This window comes from Chiloscyllium plagiosum, unplaced genomic scaffold (assembly GCF_037043375.1).
Source record: "Chiloscyllium plagiosum isolate Xiang-an unplaced genomic scaffold, Cpla_swu_hap1 HiC_scaffold_17, whole genome shotgun sequence".
Lineage (NCBI taxonomy): Eukaryota > Metazoa > Chordata > Chondrichthyes > Orectolobiformes > Hemiscylliidae > Chiloscyllium > Chiloscyllium plagiosum.
The window spans coordinates 76,645,027-76,659,012 of NW_028270155.1; the positions used below are offsets into that span (position 1 = coordinate 76,645,027).

Genomic DNA, 13,986 nt, shown 5'->3' on the forward strand with positions numbered 1-13,986 from the left:
AAGATTTACAAGGATATTGCTGGCATTGGTGAGAGACTAAATAGGCTGGGGCTGTATTGTCAGGAGTGTCTGAGGCTGGGGGGTGACCTTATAGAGGCTTATAAAATCATGAGGGGTATGAATAGGGTGACTAGGCAAAGTCTTTTCCCTGGATGGGGGAGTCCAGAACCACAAGGTTTAGGGTGAGAGGGGAAAGATATAAAAAGGACCTAAGGGGCAACTTTTTCACACAGAGGGTGGTACATGTATGGAATGTGCTGCCAGAGGAAGTGATGGAGGCTGGTACAATTGCAACATTTAAAAGGCATCTGGATGGGTACGTGAGAAGGAAGGATAGAGGGATATGGGCCAATTGCTGGCAAATGGGACTAGATTAATTTAGGATGTCTGTTCAGTATGGACAAAAGCTCTGTTTCTGTGCTGTATCGTTCTATGACTCTATGAGGAAGGATGATTTCGAAGTTTTTAATTACAAATGAGTTGATTGAAACTGTCTCTGCATTAACTGCACACCCTCTGAAACATTTAATAATTTCAGCAGAGATCTCTGTCCTCTCTTACTCTTCAGATAGCAACAGTCTCAACCAGATGGAACTGACTGTTTCCTCAGGGTATCCTTACTGCAAGAGTGGCAATCTAACTAAACTGCCAGCCTTTTCATACTGGGGCTAACACTGCGATCAAAAATATCCAACTACACCAACTTTGAAAAATACTTTGTAAGTGTTTGCCTTTCAGGCTTCTCCCACTTTAGACGGGGACGAAACTTTGGACGGCACAGTGGCTCAGTAGTTAGTGCTGCTGCCTCACAGGATCTGAGTCTGATCCCCACCCTCAGGAGACTGTGTGGAGTTTGCACATTCTCCCCGTGTCTGCAAAGATTTCCTCCGGGTGCTCTGGTTTCCTCCCACTGTCCAAATATATGCAGGTTAGGTGAACTGGCCATGCAAATCTCCGGGGTAGGGCAATAGGTCTGGGTGGGATGTCCTTCGGAGTATTGGTGTGGGCTCAATGGGCTGAATGGCCTGCTTCCACACTTTAGGGATTCTATGATTCTGTTATTGTCTCAATATTGCACAGTCCTTAGAGGGGTATAAAGAGTGTGAGGCAGTGGGGATGAGGATCTGGTGGGAATTAAAAAGGAAATCAGGAAAGCAAAGGGAATGCATATGAAAGCAACAGTTCGGGAATAGAAGCAAGCCCAATGGGATTTTTACGTATATATAAAAACCAAGAGAATAACTATGGAGGACATACGGCTCATTAAGCACCTTACAGATATGAGCTGGAGGATGTGGACTCAATTAATACTGTGCATTGGTCTTTGCAAAAGAAAATGACCATACAGGTCCAGACTTCAGGGCAGAGGTCTGTGAAAAATTACAAGAAATTAACATTGCCAGGGTTAGTGGATAAATCTGAAGGCCTGGAAGAGATTTCAATCCACTGAGGGAGTCCAGGGAGGAGATTTTAGGGGCTCTGTCAGTAATTTTCACAACCCCTTTGGGAAGGTGCCAGTGGACAAGAGATACTGTTAACATTGTTCCATTATTAATAAAAGGTGGAAGGGGTTGACCAGGAAATTACAGGGCAGCCAGTCTTCCTTTGGTACTGGGGAAAGAATTCTGAGGGACAGAACATATCTGCACTTAGAGGCTGATTCATTAGGGATTGCCTACATGGATTTCCAGGGAAAGTTCCGTTTGACATATTTGATGGATTTTTTTTTGAGGTAACCAGGAGTGTTGATGAGGGTAATACTTTTGATGTGGTCTAAACACAGATTATTTTCATAAACTTTGATTGTTTTCACTGGCAAGAGGGAGGCTGAGGGACGACCTGATGGAAGCCTACAGAATTATAAGAGGCATAGATAGGATGGACAGTCAGAGGCTTTTTCCCAGGGTGGAAAGATGAACTCCAAGACGGCACAGGTTCAAGGTGAGGGGTGGGAAGTTTAGGAGAGAAGTGCAGGGAAAATTTTTCAACCAGAGGGTGGTGGAATGCACTGCCAGTGGAGGTGGTGGAAGTGGGCACGTTAGCAACGGTTAGGGTGTATCTTGATAAGTACATGAACGGGAAGCAAACAGAGGGATAGAAATCGCACATGGGCTATAAGTAGTTGGTCTAAATAAGGATTAGGAATCAGCGCAGGCTTGGTAGGCCGAAGTGCTGTATTGAATTGTATGAACTTGTACAATTGTACATATATGGAACTTGAAGCGGCTTTTGAGATAGTCCCTCATGGCTGACTGGTCAAGAAGGTGAAAAGCTCATGAGATCCAAGGCAATGGTACATTGAATCCAAAATTGGCTGAGAGGCAGGAAGCAGAGGATGATGGTAGAGGGATGTTTGTGTGACTAGAAGACTGTTATCTGTCCAGCGTGCTGGATGATGTGGAGGTACCGGTGTTGGACTGGGGTGGACAAAGTCAGAAGTCACACAACATAAAAAACTTGTGATACCAAATAAACCTGTTGGACTATAACCTGATGTCATGTGGCTTCTGACTTTGGAGCTCTTGCTGTCTATGATGTACATTATTGGTATGGACTTAAACGTAAGGAGGTCTGAATAAGACGTTTACCAATGACATGAGAGTTGGTAGGGTGGCAAGTAGTGAGAGGGATAGCCAAAAACTACAGGAGGATATCAACATACTGCTCAGCTGGGCACAGCAGTGGTGAATGGAATTCAATCTGGAAAAGTGTGAGGCAATGGCTTTGGGAAGGGCTGACAAACTAAGGAAATGACAGGGCCCAAGAAAATACTGAATTGTGCATATCCACAGATTCCTGAAGGTAGCAGGGCTGGTCATAGAATAGAATCATAATCCCTACAGTGTGCAGTTACGCCATTCAACCCATTGAGTCTGTACCAACCCTCTGAAGAGCAGCCCACGCAGACCCAGACCCCACCCATCCCTGTAACCTTGCATTTCCAGTGGCTAGTCCATCTAACCTACACATCCCTGGACACAATGAGCAATTTAGCATGGCCAATCCACCTACCCTCTACATCTTTGGACTGTGGGAGGAAATCAGATCATCGGGAGGAAACCCACATGAACACGTAGTTTCACTTCTTTCATGTGTAAATCACAAAACTTTTTTTTAAGTTGCATTCTCAGGTTAGCTGTTAACAATGGTGATAGCTAGACAATATGTTGGAGGTGTTAGACCCCTGTGTTCTCTGTCTATGCCATGATGTTTAGATTGATTCTAATCTAAAAAGTGAGATAACAGAGTACATCAAACTACCATGGTATTCACACAGATGAAAGACTCAACAGACAATCAATTTTTCAATGTATAATTTCAGATACATCACACTGTATATTTTTGCTATAAATTCTGTGTTAGGATTGAGCCCTCCATTATCACCTGATGAAGGAGCATCACTCCGAAAGCTAGTGTGCTTCCAATTAAACCTGTTGGACTATAACCTGGTGTTGTGTGATTTCTAACTTGGTACATCCCAGTCCAACACCGGCATCTCCAAATCATCTCGATAAAGTGATTGAGAAGGTACTAAGAACACTTGGTTTCATCAGCTGAGGCATTGATAACAAGAGCAGGAAGGTTATGCTGGAACTGTCTAAAACACAAATTAGGCCACAGTTAGAGTACTGTGTGCATTTCTTGTCACTACATTATAAGAAACAACAAACAGAAATTTCTGAAGAAACTCAACAGATCTGACAGCATCTGTGGAGAGAGAATCAGAGTTAGCATTAACACTGGAGTCCAGTGACCCTTCTTCTGACCCTTGTTCTGAAGGTCCAGTACATCCTGGTGCAATCTCGATAAAGTGTGAGAGAAAGCACAGCAGGTCAGGCAGCACCTGAGGAGCAAGACAGACGACCTTTCGGGCATAACCTTTCATCAGGACAGGCTCCTCAGGTGCAGTCTGACCTGCTGTGCTTTATCCAGCATCACACTTTGTCGGCTCTGACTCTCCAGCATCTGCAGTCCTCACCACCTCCTCATGATACAGTCTGCACTTCTTTCTTTCATATAAGGATGCGATTGAACTTGATGAGATCCAGAGGAGATGCAGCAGGGTACTGCGTGGACAGGAGGGTTGGAGCTATCAGGAAAGATTGGATAGGCTGGGTTTGCTTTCCTTGGATCAATGAAGGTTGAGAAGGGACTTGATAGGATTTGAGATTATGAGAATCATAGATAGGATGGATAGAAAAACCCTATATCTTCCATTAGCTGAGAAGTCAATGAACAAAGGGCATAGATTTTAAGTAAGAGATCAAAGGCTCAGAGGTAAGTTGAGGATAAATTGTTTTCAACCAGAGGATGTTGATTTAGAAACTCTTGTAACACTGAAGTATTATGGAGATATTCACTTGCATTGACATAGCTTTCAGGACTAAGAATTATCACTGAAAGTGAGAAGGATTCTTTAATTCCTGGGCAAGGAGAATGGAATATCAAGGCAAGGAGAATGGAATATCAAGGCAAGGAGAATGGAATTGATTTCCACGCTACTGCTCTTATCATGTCTGACCTGGACACAAGAGATGCTCATCCTAGAAATGGACTGGACATTATTGTGGAAGATAGGGAATATGGAGTCCAACTGAGGCAAATCTGACTGGAGATTAAGAGATAGATTAACTACTAACTTCTTTCTTAATCACTCATTCACAGGATATGGGTGTCACTGGTTAGGCCAGCATTCATCGCCCATCCCAAATTGCCCAGAGGGCAGTTAAGAGTCAACCACATTGCTGTGGGTCTGGAGTCACGTAGTTTCCTTCCCTAAAGGACATTAGCAAACCAGATGGGTTTCTTCCTGACAATTGACAATGGATTCATGGTCGTCATTTGATTCTTAATTCCAGATTTTTATTGAATTCAAATTCCATCATAGCCATGGCAGGATTTGAACCCAGGTCCCCCGAACATCACCTGGGTCTTTGGATTAACAGCCAAGCAACAATACCACTAGGCTATCACTTCCCCTTACACCCTTCAGCCACCCTCAAGCACGGCTGTCTTACCTGGAATCCAAAGCAAATTGTTGGCATGACTGTGAAAATGGCTGTCCACGAAGGAACACTGAGGACGGAGAAACAAAATGATGTTTAACATGACTGTCCAGCATGAACCACAACCCCAGTTTTCCAAGGACCTCAATCTATCCAATACCTTCCAGGCCAGGAAATATCTTGACAATTCTCGACGATCCTACTCTCCACAGAAATCTCATACTTCCTATAATGTGGGATGGATGTCTGCTGTCTTATGCAGCACAGCTACTCAAATTGCAAACTGCCATTTAACATCGGGACCTACCAACCATCAATGGACCCACTCCACAGTTTGATTCTTTGACAAATCCATTCCTGTCTGTGGCTTTTTTTTTGCACTTTTTTTTTAAACAGGCACTGTCTGATGTGGATTCTGTGATTGTCAAAGCTGGTGCCTGGAGGTAGTGCACTGCCGAACGGGTCCCGATGTTGATTCAGTGGGTGAGCTGTCATTTCTGAGATAGAAGGTTGTGTTACAAAAACATCCGTTTGGCTAATCTCACGAAACAGGCCAATTTTAGAGAACCAGAAACCAGCATAATTTCTCAGAATAAACCACATCATGGAGGCCACTTATTTTAAAAGGACTAACATAGTGACCTAATGTTTTTAAAGTGTAGAGACACAATGTATCCCTTTATTGGGATATATCACCACAGGAAATGACATCACCAACCCAAAGAAGCCCAAACATATAAATAGAAAGCAGACTCATAAACAGCACTTTGCCTGGAGGCCCACTGAAGATGTTACCTCGCAGGGTGACAAAGTGTCTGGAAATGAACCTCCCAGCTCAGCGAGCAAACCTACACCCATATCCCTTTGTTGGTGTTTGAGGATAGAAACTGCATGGTTCAGCAGAGGTGTACAAATCAGACTGTATTTTTCCAATGTTCCCTCAGCAAACAACATGATATTTCACTTAGAAATGTGAGATACTGATTTATATTAGCAATATTCACAATTCAGTTCATGGCCAAAAGGAAAATCAAAGAGATCACTGAATCTTTAGCTGACCAACAAGAATATAATTTCCTTGAAATGTTCTGGATCCAAGTTCCCCTCCGTGTTGCAGAGCCACCTGATAAAGGAACAGTTGTCCGAAAGTAAGTGCTTCCAAATAAACCTGTTGGACAATAACCTGGTGTTGTGTCATTTTTAACTCCTTGCAGAGGGTGCTCTTTCCCATCCAATCTCTCTTTCACTCTGATGAATCAAGGATGCAGTGAAGAAGCTACGATAAACTTGCTTAATGCCTTATTCAGTCTGAGCTGGAGTAATGAGGCAGATTAGGAAAGATATGAGGGTATTAGAGAGGGCGCAGAAAAGATTCATAGAGAGTGGAAGAACTTGAGTTACCTGGAGAGTGGGAATGTTGGGTCTGTTCTGCCTGGAGAAATGAAGGAGGGAAGCATGTTTGTTGGAGATATTCCAGCAATCCATGTCATACCACCTTCTCTTCCACTTGCATCATTATTCCTGTTGTGTTCTCTTATTCTCCCTCTCACTGCACTATTCCTCCTTCACTCTGTCATTCTTCCTTTCCATTTCACATTCACCCCATCATCCCTTCATCAATCCTCCTTTTAGACATTCATATCTGTATTGTTCCTCCTTTCTTACCCAACTGGACCGACACAGTCAGAGAACAGCCCGTGTGTCTGTTTAATGGAGCAAAGAACGATCTCAACTGTCAGATATGAATCATAGAATCCCTATAGTGTGGAAGCAGGCCGTTTAGCCCATCGAATCTGTACCGTCCCTTCAAACAGCATTCACCCAGACCCACGCTCTTCACCTTATCTACCTAATCTGCACATTTTTGGACTGTGGAAGGAAACCAGAACACCCCGAGGAAAGACACCCAGACACTTGGAAACTCCACACAGACAGTGGCCCAAGGAACGAAATCGAACCTGGGGTCCTTGGTGCTGTGAGGCAGCACTGAGTCAACATGATGCCCTAAATATTAGCTGAGAGTGCAACTTTACACATGAATCTCTTTTTGTCAAAGGTATTCAGGATTATAGAGTCAAGGCCATTAAGAGCTGAAATTAACATTTGAAGGGGCCATTTCAAACGGAATAGTGGAAAAGATTGACCTTACTCAGTACGTTGTATGTATGATTTGATGGCTGACATCTAACACTGTGTTATCATTGTCTGACAATCTACTGCTTTCTAAAGCCTAATAGCAGGTAAATACTTCAGTCACCGAGGATGAATTGATGTTGATACTATATATATATAATAAATGTTATCCAAATGCTGTATCAAACTGGTCAACAAAATTCCATTAAAATTATTTGAATTGATTCTGAATGTGCTGAGGTTTTATAATTCAGTGATGTCCTTGTTGTGTTATTAAAGTGCAGTGCTCCATGCATTGAGCTGCTGGAGTGAGCTGTCATCGCAGATGTGACCATGTTACATTGTGTTCCTCAGCTGTAATAGACAAATCCACAGGGACTGTACCTGGAGCTGTGCTGTTCTGGGATGAATTTGGAATCTGTCTTCAGGTAGAATTTCACCACCACCATAACTGTGAGATATGTAGCTGCCAAGGTTCCCAGGATACTGAGGAAGGGAAAGGATAAGTGAGGAAAGCTCCAATCAACATTGAGACACACACAGACAGACAGACAGACACACACACACACGTTCGCAAGTCAATTTGTACATAAGTTAGAAATATTTATATGTTAGATCTTTAAAATTACACCCCTGTACGGGATCACATTTGTATGGATGAGCATTTGTAAGTCAGCCATTAGTAAGTTGGGGACTGCTGTACACACATATACATCCACATACTTGTATGTGCCTCTGATTAGCTCACCTCAATCCTTTGCCATGAGATATTTGACCATTTTAGTGGCCCCTCCATTGACATTTGGACAGGCTTGTTGCAAAATGCTAGGTGCCTGAGGGGCTGAGGGGACCGTGCATAAGGTCAGGGCAACCTGCACCCCCCCCCAGCCTGATTGGGGTCAATAAAAGTGGACAATTGCTGCATGATCCACACTGTGTGATACTGGCACTAGCCCCTTGTCTTCTGGCCCCTAGCAAACACAAGGGCATCCACTGACCCCATTGGCTGGTGATGCAGTGTAGGAACAGGTATGTCTAGGCCATCGTGCCATCCACCTGAAGAATGTTCAGACAGCACCCATCTCCTCTTGCTCTGATTCAAGACTTGTAGCCCCTACCATCGGTTTGGCAGCCAGCCCCCAAATCCAACTACAAGTCCATCTTGGCACCAATGCAGCACTGCCCAACAGAGTAGCCATACCTGCTGTACTTCTGAAAGCTGAGCTCCTCCGGGATTGATAATGGCAGGATGACAAAGAGGCAAACGCCGGAGAGTCCCAGTCGATGGTCCGTGTACCAGGGCCGGGGTGGGTCCGCACCATCTGCCATGGTTTCATTATTCGCCATTGAGTCACACACTGAAACACAACACAACGGGCTAATCTGCAGCAAGTGGCACCCTCCAGTATCAAACTACACCACGCATGGCAGACCTCTCTCACACATTCCTGTACGTGGGAGGGAAGGAGAGAGATAAGAAGCAAATCCTGCTCTGACTGTCATCTGCAGGGAAGGATTGGAGCTCACTCAGCAATCCACGAGAAGGATCAATGGGGGATAAATCCGAAAAGACAAAACTGGGCCTTCAGGCCGAAGTAATGAGGACAGGCTGGAAGAATGTGATTTGTAATTTCTCTGAGCCAATTAGGTCCCAATGAAAAGGTGCAACTATACCTAATGGAAGGAAGTTTTAGGGACCAGACCAGACCCCCAAAGTAAGTAAGGAGATAGCCTAGACTCTAACTTATATTTTTTTTTAAAAGGCAAATGTAAGGCACTGTTGCCCAGATATGATTTGATTGGTCCATTGCTAAGCTTTAATCAAAACACACTTTATTCTTGCAACATCGTTAAAATACAACGAAAAGAAGGATTGGCATAACTTTAACCCTATTGAAATACTTAACAAGGTAACGTGTTATTTAACCAGTAATCATCAACCATTCCAACGTAGGCAGCATCCCATAAACACACCCTTAGCAAAGACAGTTCAGCCACACAGTTATGATTCTCACATACTGTCTCTCTCTCTCCCTCTCTCTTTCTCCAGTCCAATAAAAAGTAACATCGAAAGAATCAATCTGCCCGTTTTGATGTTTAAGAGGAAGCCAATCTAAGACTTCGCTCCAGCAGCAGAGAACTCAAGTTCTCAGCTCTAACATCCAGCAAAAATTTCCAAGTAATTGAAAGTAAAACTAAAGTGTCTGAGCCTGACTTCACATAATCATGATTCTTTTCTCTTACTTTTAAAAGCAAACTCCAAGGGAGAATTCAAAGCTGTTTACCAACTGCCTGCCTGAAGGAGATGTTTCGCTGCCACTGTGACAAGACCTCTCTGCCAGAGAAACAGAGCAGGATACATCGCTTAAAGTATTGTCACAGAAGTGACTGGAAATCTCCGATTGGCGTCCATTCTCCTACATTGACTGAGTCTGTTTAGGCACCTAGAGGTGGGCATCCATTGACAGCTGGCCTGGAAATCGATTCCAACTATATCTGCTGCCCAGGTCCTCTGACTGCTGAATCTCATTTTTCAGTAAAACACTGGGGAGATGCCATCCCGATGCATCTCTTAACTTCATTGCAGCCCCTCCTGGTGGATTTTGATTTATTAATTCACAAGATGCGGTTGTCAGTGGCTGGACCAATACTTATTACCAGAGGGTTAGTTGAAAGTTGAACTGTTAAGAGTTGAGACTGTGGGTTTAAAGTCACATGTAGGCCAGACAGAGCATTAGTGAACCAGATAGGTTTTTAAATGACAACTGATTATCATTAGGCTTGCTTTTTTATTGATTTTAATTGAATCCACCATTCACCTTCTCCCATGTTCCCCCAAATATTAGCCTGGTTCTAAATTGCTAGCCCACTGATATAACCACGATGTCACCAACCACCTCTGATTGGCTTTCTGGTCTATAGAGGAGTCCTTTGTCTTTAGTTAAAAAGGGAACTGCTGCCATACCAACCAAGGGTGGCACCCTGTGAAAACCTAAAGAGTGCCTGTTTCTAGAATCCCTACAGTGTGGAAGCAGGCCATTCAGCCCATCAAGTCCACACAGACCCTCAGAACATCCCAGCCAGACTCACCTCTCTAACAAATCCCTGTAAATCTACATTTTCCCGTGGCTAGTTCACGTAATCTGCACATCCCTAGACACTATGAGCAATTTAGCAATGGCCAATCCACACAAGCTGCACAACAGTGGACTGCCCGAGAAAATGGGAGCACCCAGAGGAAAACTACGCAGACACGGGGAGAATGTGCAAACTCTACACAGCCCCTCCCAAGGCTGGAATCGAACCCAGGTCCCTTGCGCTGTGAGGCAGCAGTTCTAACCACTGAGCCACTGTTCCACCGAGCCACCCATTTATCCTGGGGATGAGTTGGGAACACGTTCTTCCTGTTCCAGGAGTGAAAATTGAGCTAATTATTTATTCTGGGTTTGGCAGGGGGAAGCATGCGATGTAGTGAGATTGAATATAAGGACACAGGCTTGAAATTAGAGCCAGGTCTTCTGGTAAAGAATTTGGAAAGCTGATTTACTTGTTCCAAGTATTGAAAATTTGGAAAGCTGCCCCTCAAAGGTCTAGGTTAAAACTGGAGCTGCCGAGACCAAGGTGAACACTTTTTTTGGTTTGTCAATTTGGTTAAATGGGCCGAAAGGCAAGGAACTGGGCAGAGGAGCCATGATTGAACTGAATGATAGCACTGGCCTGAAGGGGCTGAATGGCCTCCTCCTGTGTTTCGGCTGCACCACATGGACATTTTCTTTTCCAATGTACCAACAGAAAGAGTAAGGATGGCTGTGAGCTAAAAGTTGAATTTCTGCCAAGTGGGGCAAATAGTTGAAGGTGATCACTTGTATTCAGAGAATTCTAACAACATCGATAAAAGCTCTTTGGCCCATCGTGCACAATGCTGATCATCAAGTGTCTATTCTGAGTTCTGAGGAAGGGACACTCGATCCGAAACATTAACTCTGCCAGACCTGCTGAGCTTTTCCAGAAATTTCTGTTATATTTCTGAATTACAGTAACCGCAGTTCTATTGGGTTGTATTAAGTATCTATTCATTCTGATCCCATTCTCCAGCACTTGGCCTGGAGACTGATGAGCTTCAAGTGTGCATCTATTGTAAATATTTCATCAACTTTGTGAGGATTCCAACCTCCAGGACGCTTGTAATCAGTGAGGTCCACCACTCTGTGGGTTAAAAGAAATCTTCCTTAAATCCTCTGTAAATCTCCTGTCTTTATCTTAAATCTATAGCCCCTATTTTTAGTCCTCATTGCCAAGGGGTAAAGTTCCTCTTTATCCACCTTAACTATGTCCCTCATAATTTTGTATGATTTGGAGATCCCTGATGAAGGAGCGTCGCTCCGAAAGCTAGTGTGCTTCCAATTAAACCTGTTGGACTATAACCTGGTGTTGTGTGATTTTTAACATAATTTTGTAGATCTTCATTCGGTTTCCCCCACCCACCCCCTCCACTCAGCCTTCTCTGCACTAAGGCAAACAGGCCCATCCTCTCTTCATAGCTGCATTGCTCCAGCCTGGACAACGTGGTGATGAATTTCCTCTGCAACCTCGCTACTCCTCCCATTGCAGCCCCCATAAAGACAGTGGAAAATGGGCTCCAGCTTCCGATCACACCCACATTTGCTCAGCTGATCCTCAACGACGACGAGAAATGCGATTGAGATCATAAAAACATTAAAGACAAAGCAGATCTCGCACAGTCTCCCGAGGGTGGGCCCACAGATCTCCTTCACCACCCCCTGGTAGGTGGACTGCTGGCTGATTGAAGAACAGTAACCAAGGATCACCAGGCCGCTGATGAGGAAGATGAGAGATACCTGGAAAGAGAGAGGCCTGGAAATTATTAACTCACAAATACAACCTGGTGACACTTCAGAATCACATGACCCAATGAAGCAAGCATCAAAAGGGAGTGAAAACAGAGGCAGATTGTGTTTGGGCTTTCTGATGTGTGAGGAATGTTTTGTGTGGAGGATTAAAACTGTCCCTCCGCAGAGCTCCAGTGGCAACCAATTAAATCCAACACAATGAAGGGAACAAAGTCTAACCTCATGGAAAGACTCACAATCTCACGATTGATTCCCCATTTACGGAATGGCTGTGGAATAGTGGCAAGGTCCTTGGAATAGTAATGTAGAATCCAGCCTAATGATTTGGGGACATGAGGAGAAATCCCGAATGCTAAGTGGTGCAAAATTGGAATTCAATAAACCTGGATTAAAGAACTCACTTAACTGTAGCCATTGTCGTAAAAACTCATCTGGTTTGCTAATCCTCTTTAGAGAAGGAAATCTGTCATCTTTACCTAGTGTGGTCATTATGTAACTCCAGACTCACAGTAAAGGGCAATCAGGGATGGACAATATTCCACCTCTCATGAATTAATTTAAAAAAGAGTCCTGCATGAGCCATTTTGTGTCAATCCTGAAATTGTCAATTAATGTGGGCAACGGGCAAATATTTTCTGCTCTCAAGCTCCCATAGTCGTCAATGGGATAGAGAATCAATTTCAGCCGACCCTCTCCTTGGTCCCCATTGTGATATACCAGAGAGATTGAAACTCTGTGACTCTGCGCAACGCCTTTTAGTGCTCAGAGATGACTCAATTACAATCTCAACTCTGTCGAACCTGGCTTGAGGTCCCACTGCAAAGATGAGAGGGTGAATAATCCAGACCGCGTTCAGTGCATTACTCAGTAAGCCCTGCACTGTCAGCAGAGCTATTCAGGTGAGAGGTTTAAACATAGGCCTGTATGTAAAAGATTTAAATGAGAGCACATCAATTTGCCCCTCAACCATCAGCTAAAACCAATTCACTGACCCATTGACATTTGTGGCAGCTTGAGCACAGAAACTATTTGCCCAGTGCCCACGCTTATTCAACAGTCCTCGTTTGGAGCACACCTTAGAAAAGATATATTAGCCTTGGACAGAGTGGAACATGGACTTTTGGGGTTAAGTTATGAGGAGAGATTATACAATTAGGTTTTCTCTAGAATTTATAAGGTTAAGGGGTAATCTGATTTTGATTAAGATACAAACAGGAAAAGATAGGATAGATAAAGATAAATTATTTCCACTGGTTGCGGATTCCAGAACTAGGGGGCATAGTCTGAGAATTAGGAGCAGACCGTCCAGGAGACATGTTAGGAAGCATTTCTACTACAAAGGATAGTTGAGGTTTGGAAGTCTATTCCGCAAATGGCAGTTGATGTGAGGTCAGTTGTTAATTTTAAATCTGAGGTAGATGACTTTTGCCAAACAAAGAATTAAGGGAAATGGGCCAAAGGCAGGAAATTGGAATAAGGCCACAGATCAATCATGATGTCATTGAATGATGGAACAGGCTTGAGGAAATGAACTCCTATTCCTATGCTTCTTTGTTACAGTGTAAGTTAATGATGATTGACATCTAACTGCCAAGCTTTGTTTACATTTTACACCAGATAGGTTGACTGATTGCTCAAAATGTTGCCTTGACAAATGATCTGGGGAATGGCTGTCCCTTGTTTTGTTGAGTTGAAACAGGTATAATGTGTAGTTAACTGTCAATCATCATTAACTGATCCATTCACTGTGGCAACACCTCTACTAATCACAGTCCATTTGCTAACTATTCAGCAGGTTTACCCCATGAACAAGGTCTTAGCATGGCTAAACCACCTAGCCTGCACACCTTTGGACGGTGCGAGGAAACCGGAGCACCTGGCAGACGCCCACTCAGACATTGGGAGAATGTGCAAACTCCACATGGACAGTTGCCTAAGGCTGGAATTGGATCTGGGTCCCTGAAGCTGCGAGGCAG

The 13,986-nt window shown here is 43.8% G+C and overlaps 1 protein-coding gene across 1 annotated transcript in view; it reads right to left on the reverse strand.

Moving 5' to 3' along the window:
* The window catches only part of slc38a8a (solute carrier family 38 member 8a), a 51,352-nt gene that overhangs the window by 24,008 nt on the left and 13,358 nt on the right, over positions 1 to 13,986 (reverse strand). The window contains exons 2-5 of the mRNA XM_043707379.2: positions 11,800 to 11,998; positions 8,341 to 8,497; positions 7,524 to 7,625; positions 5,019 to 5,076 (exon numbers count right to left, since the gene is read on the reverse strand). Of these exons, the coding sequence (XP_043563314.2) occupies positions 5,019 to 5,076; positions 7,524 to 7,625; positions 8,341 to 8,497; positions 11,800 to 11,998 (516 nt within the window). The remainder of the gene's footprint in view (positions 1 to 5,018; positions 5,077 to 7,523; positions 7,626 to 8,340; positions 8,498 to 11,799; positions 11,999 to 13,986) is intronic.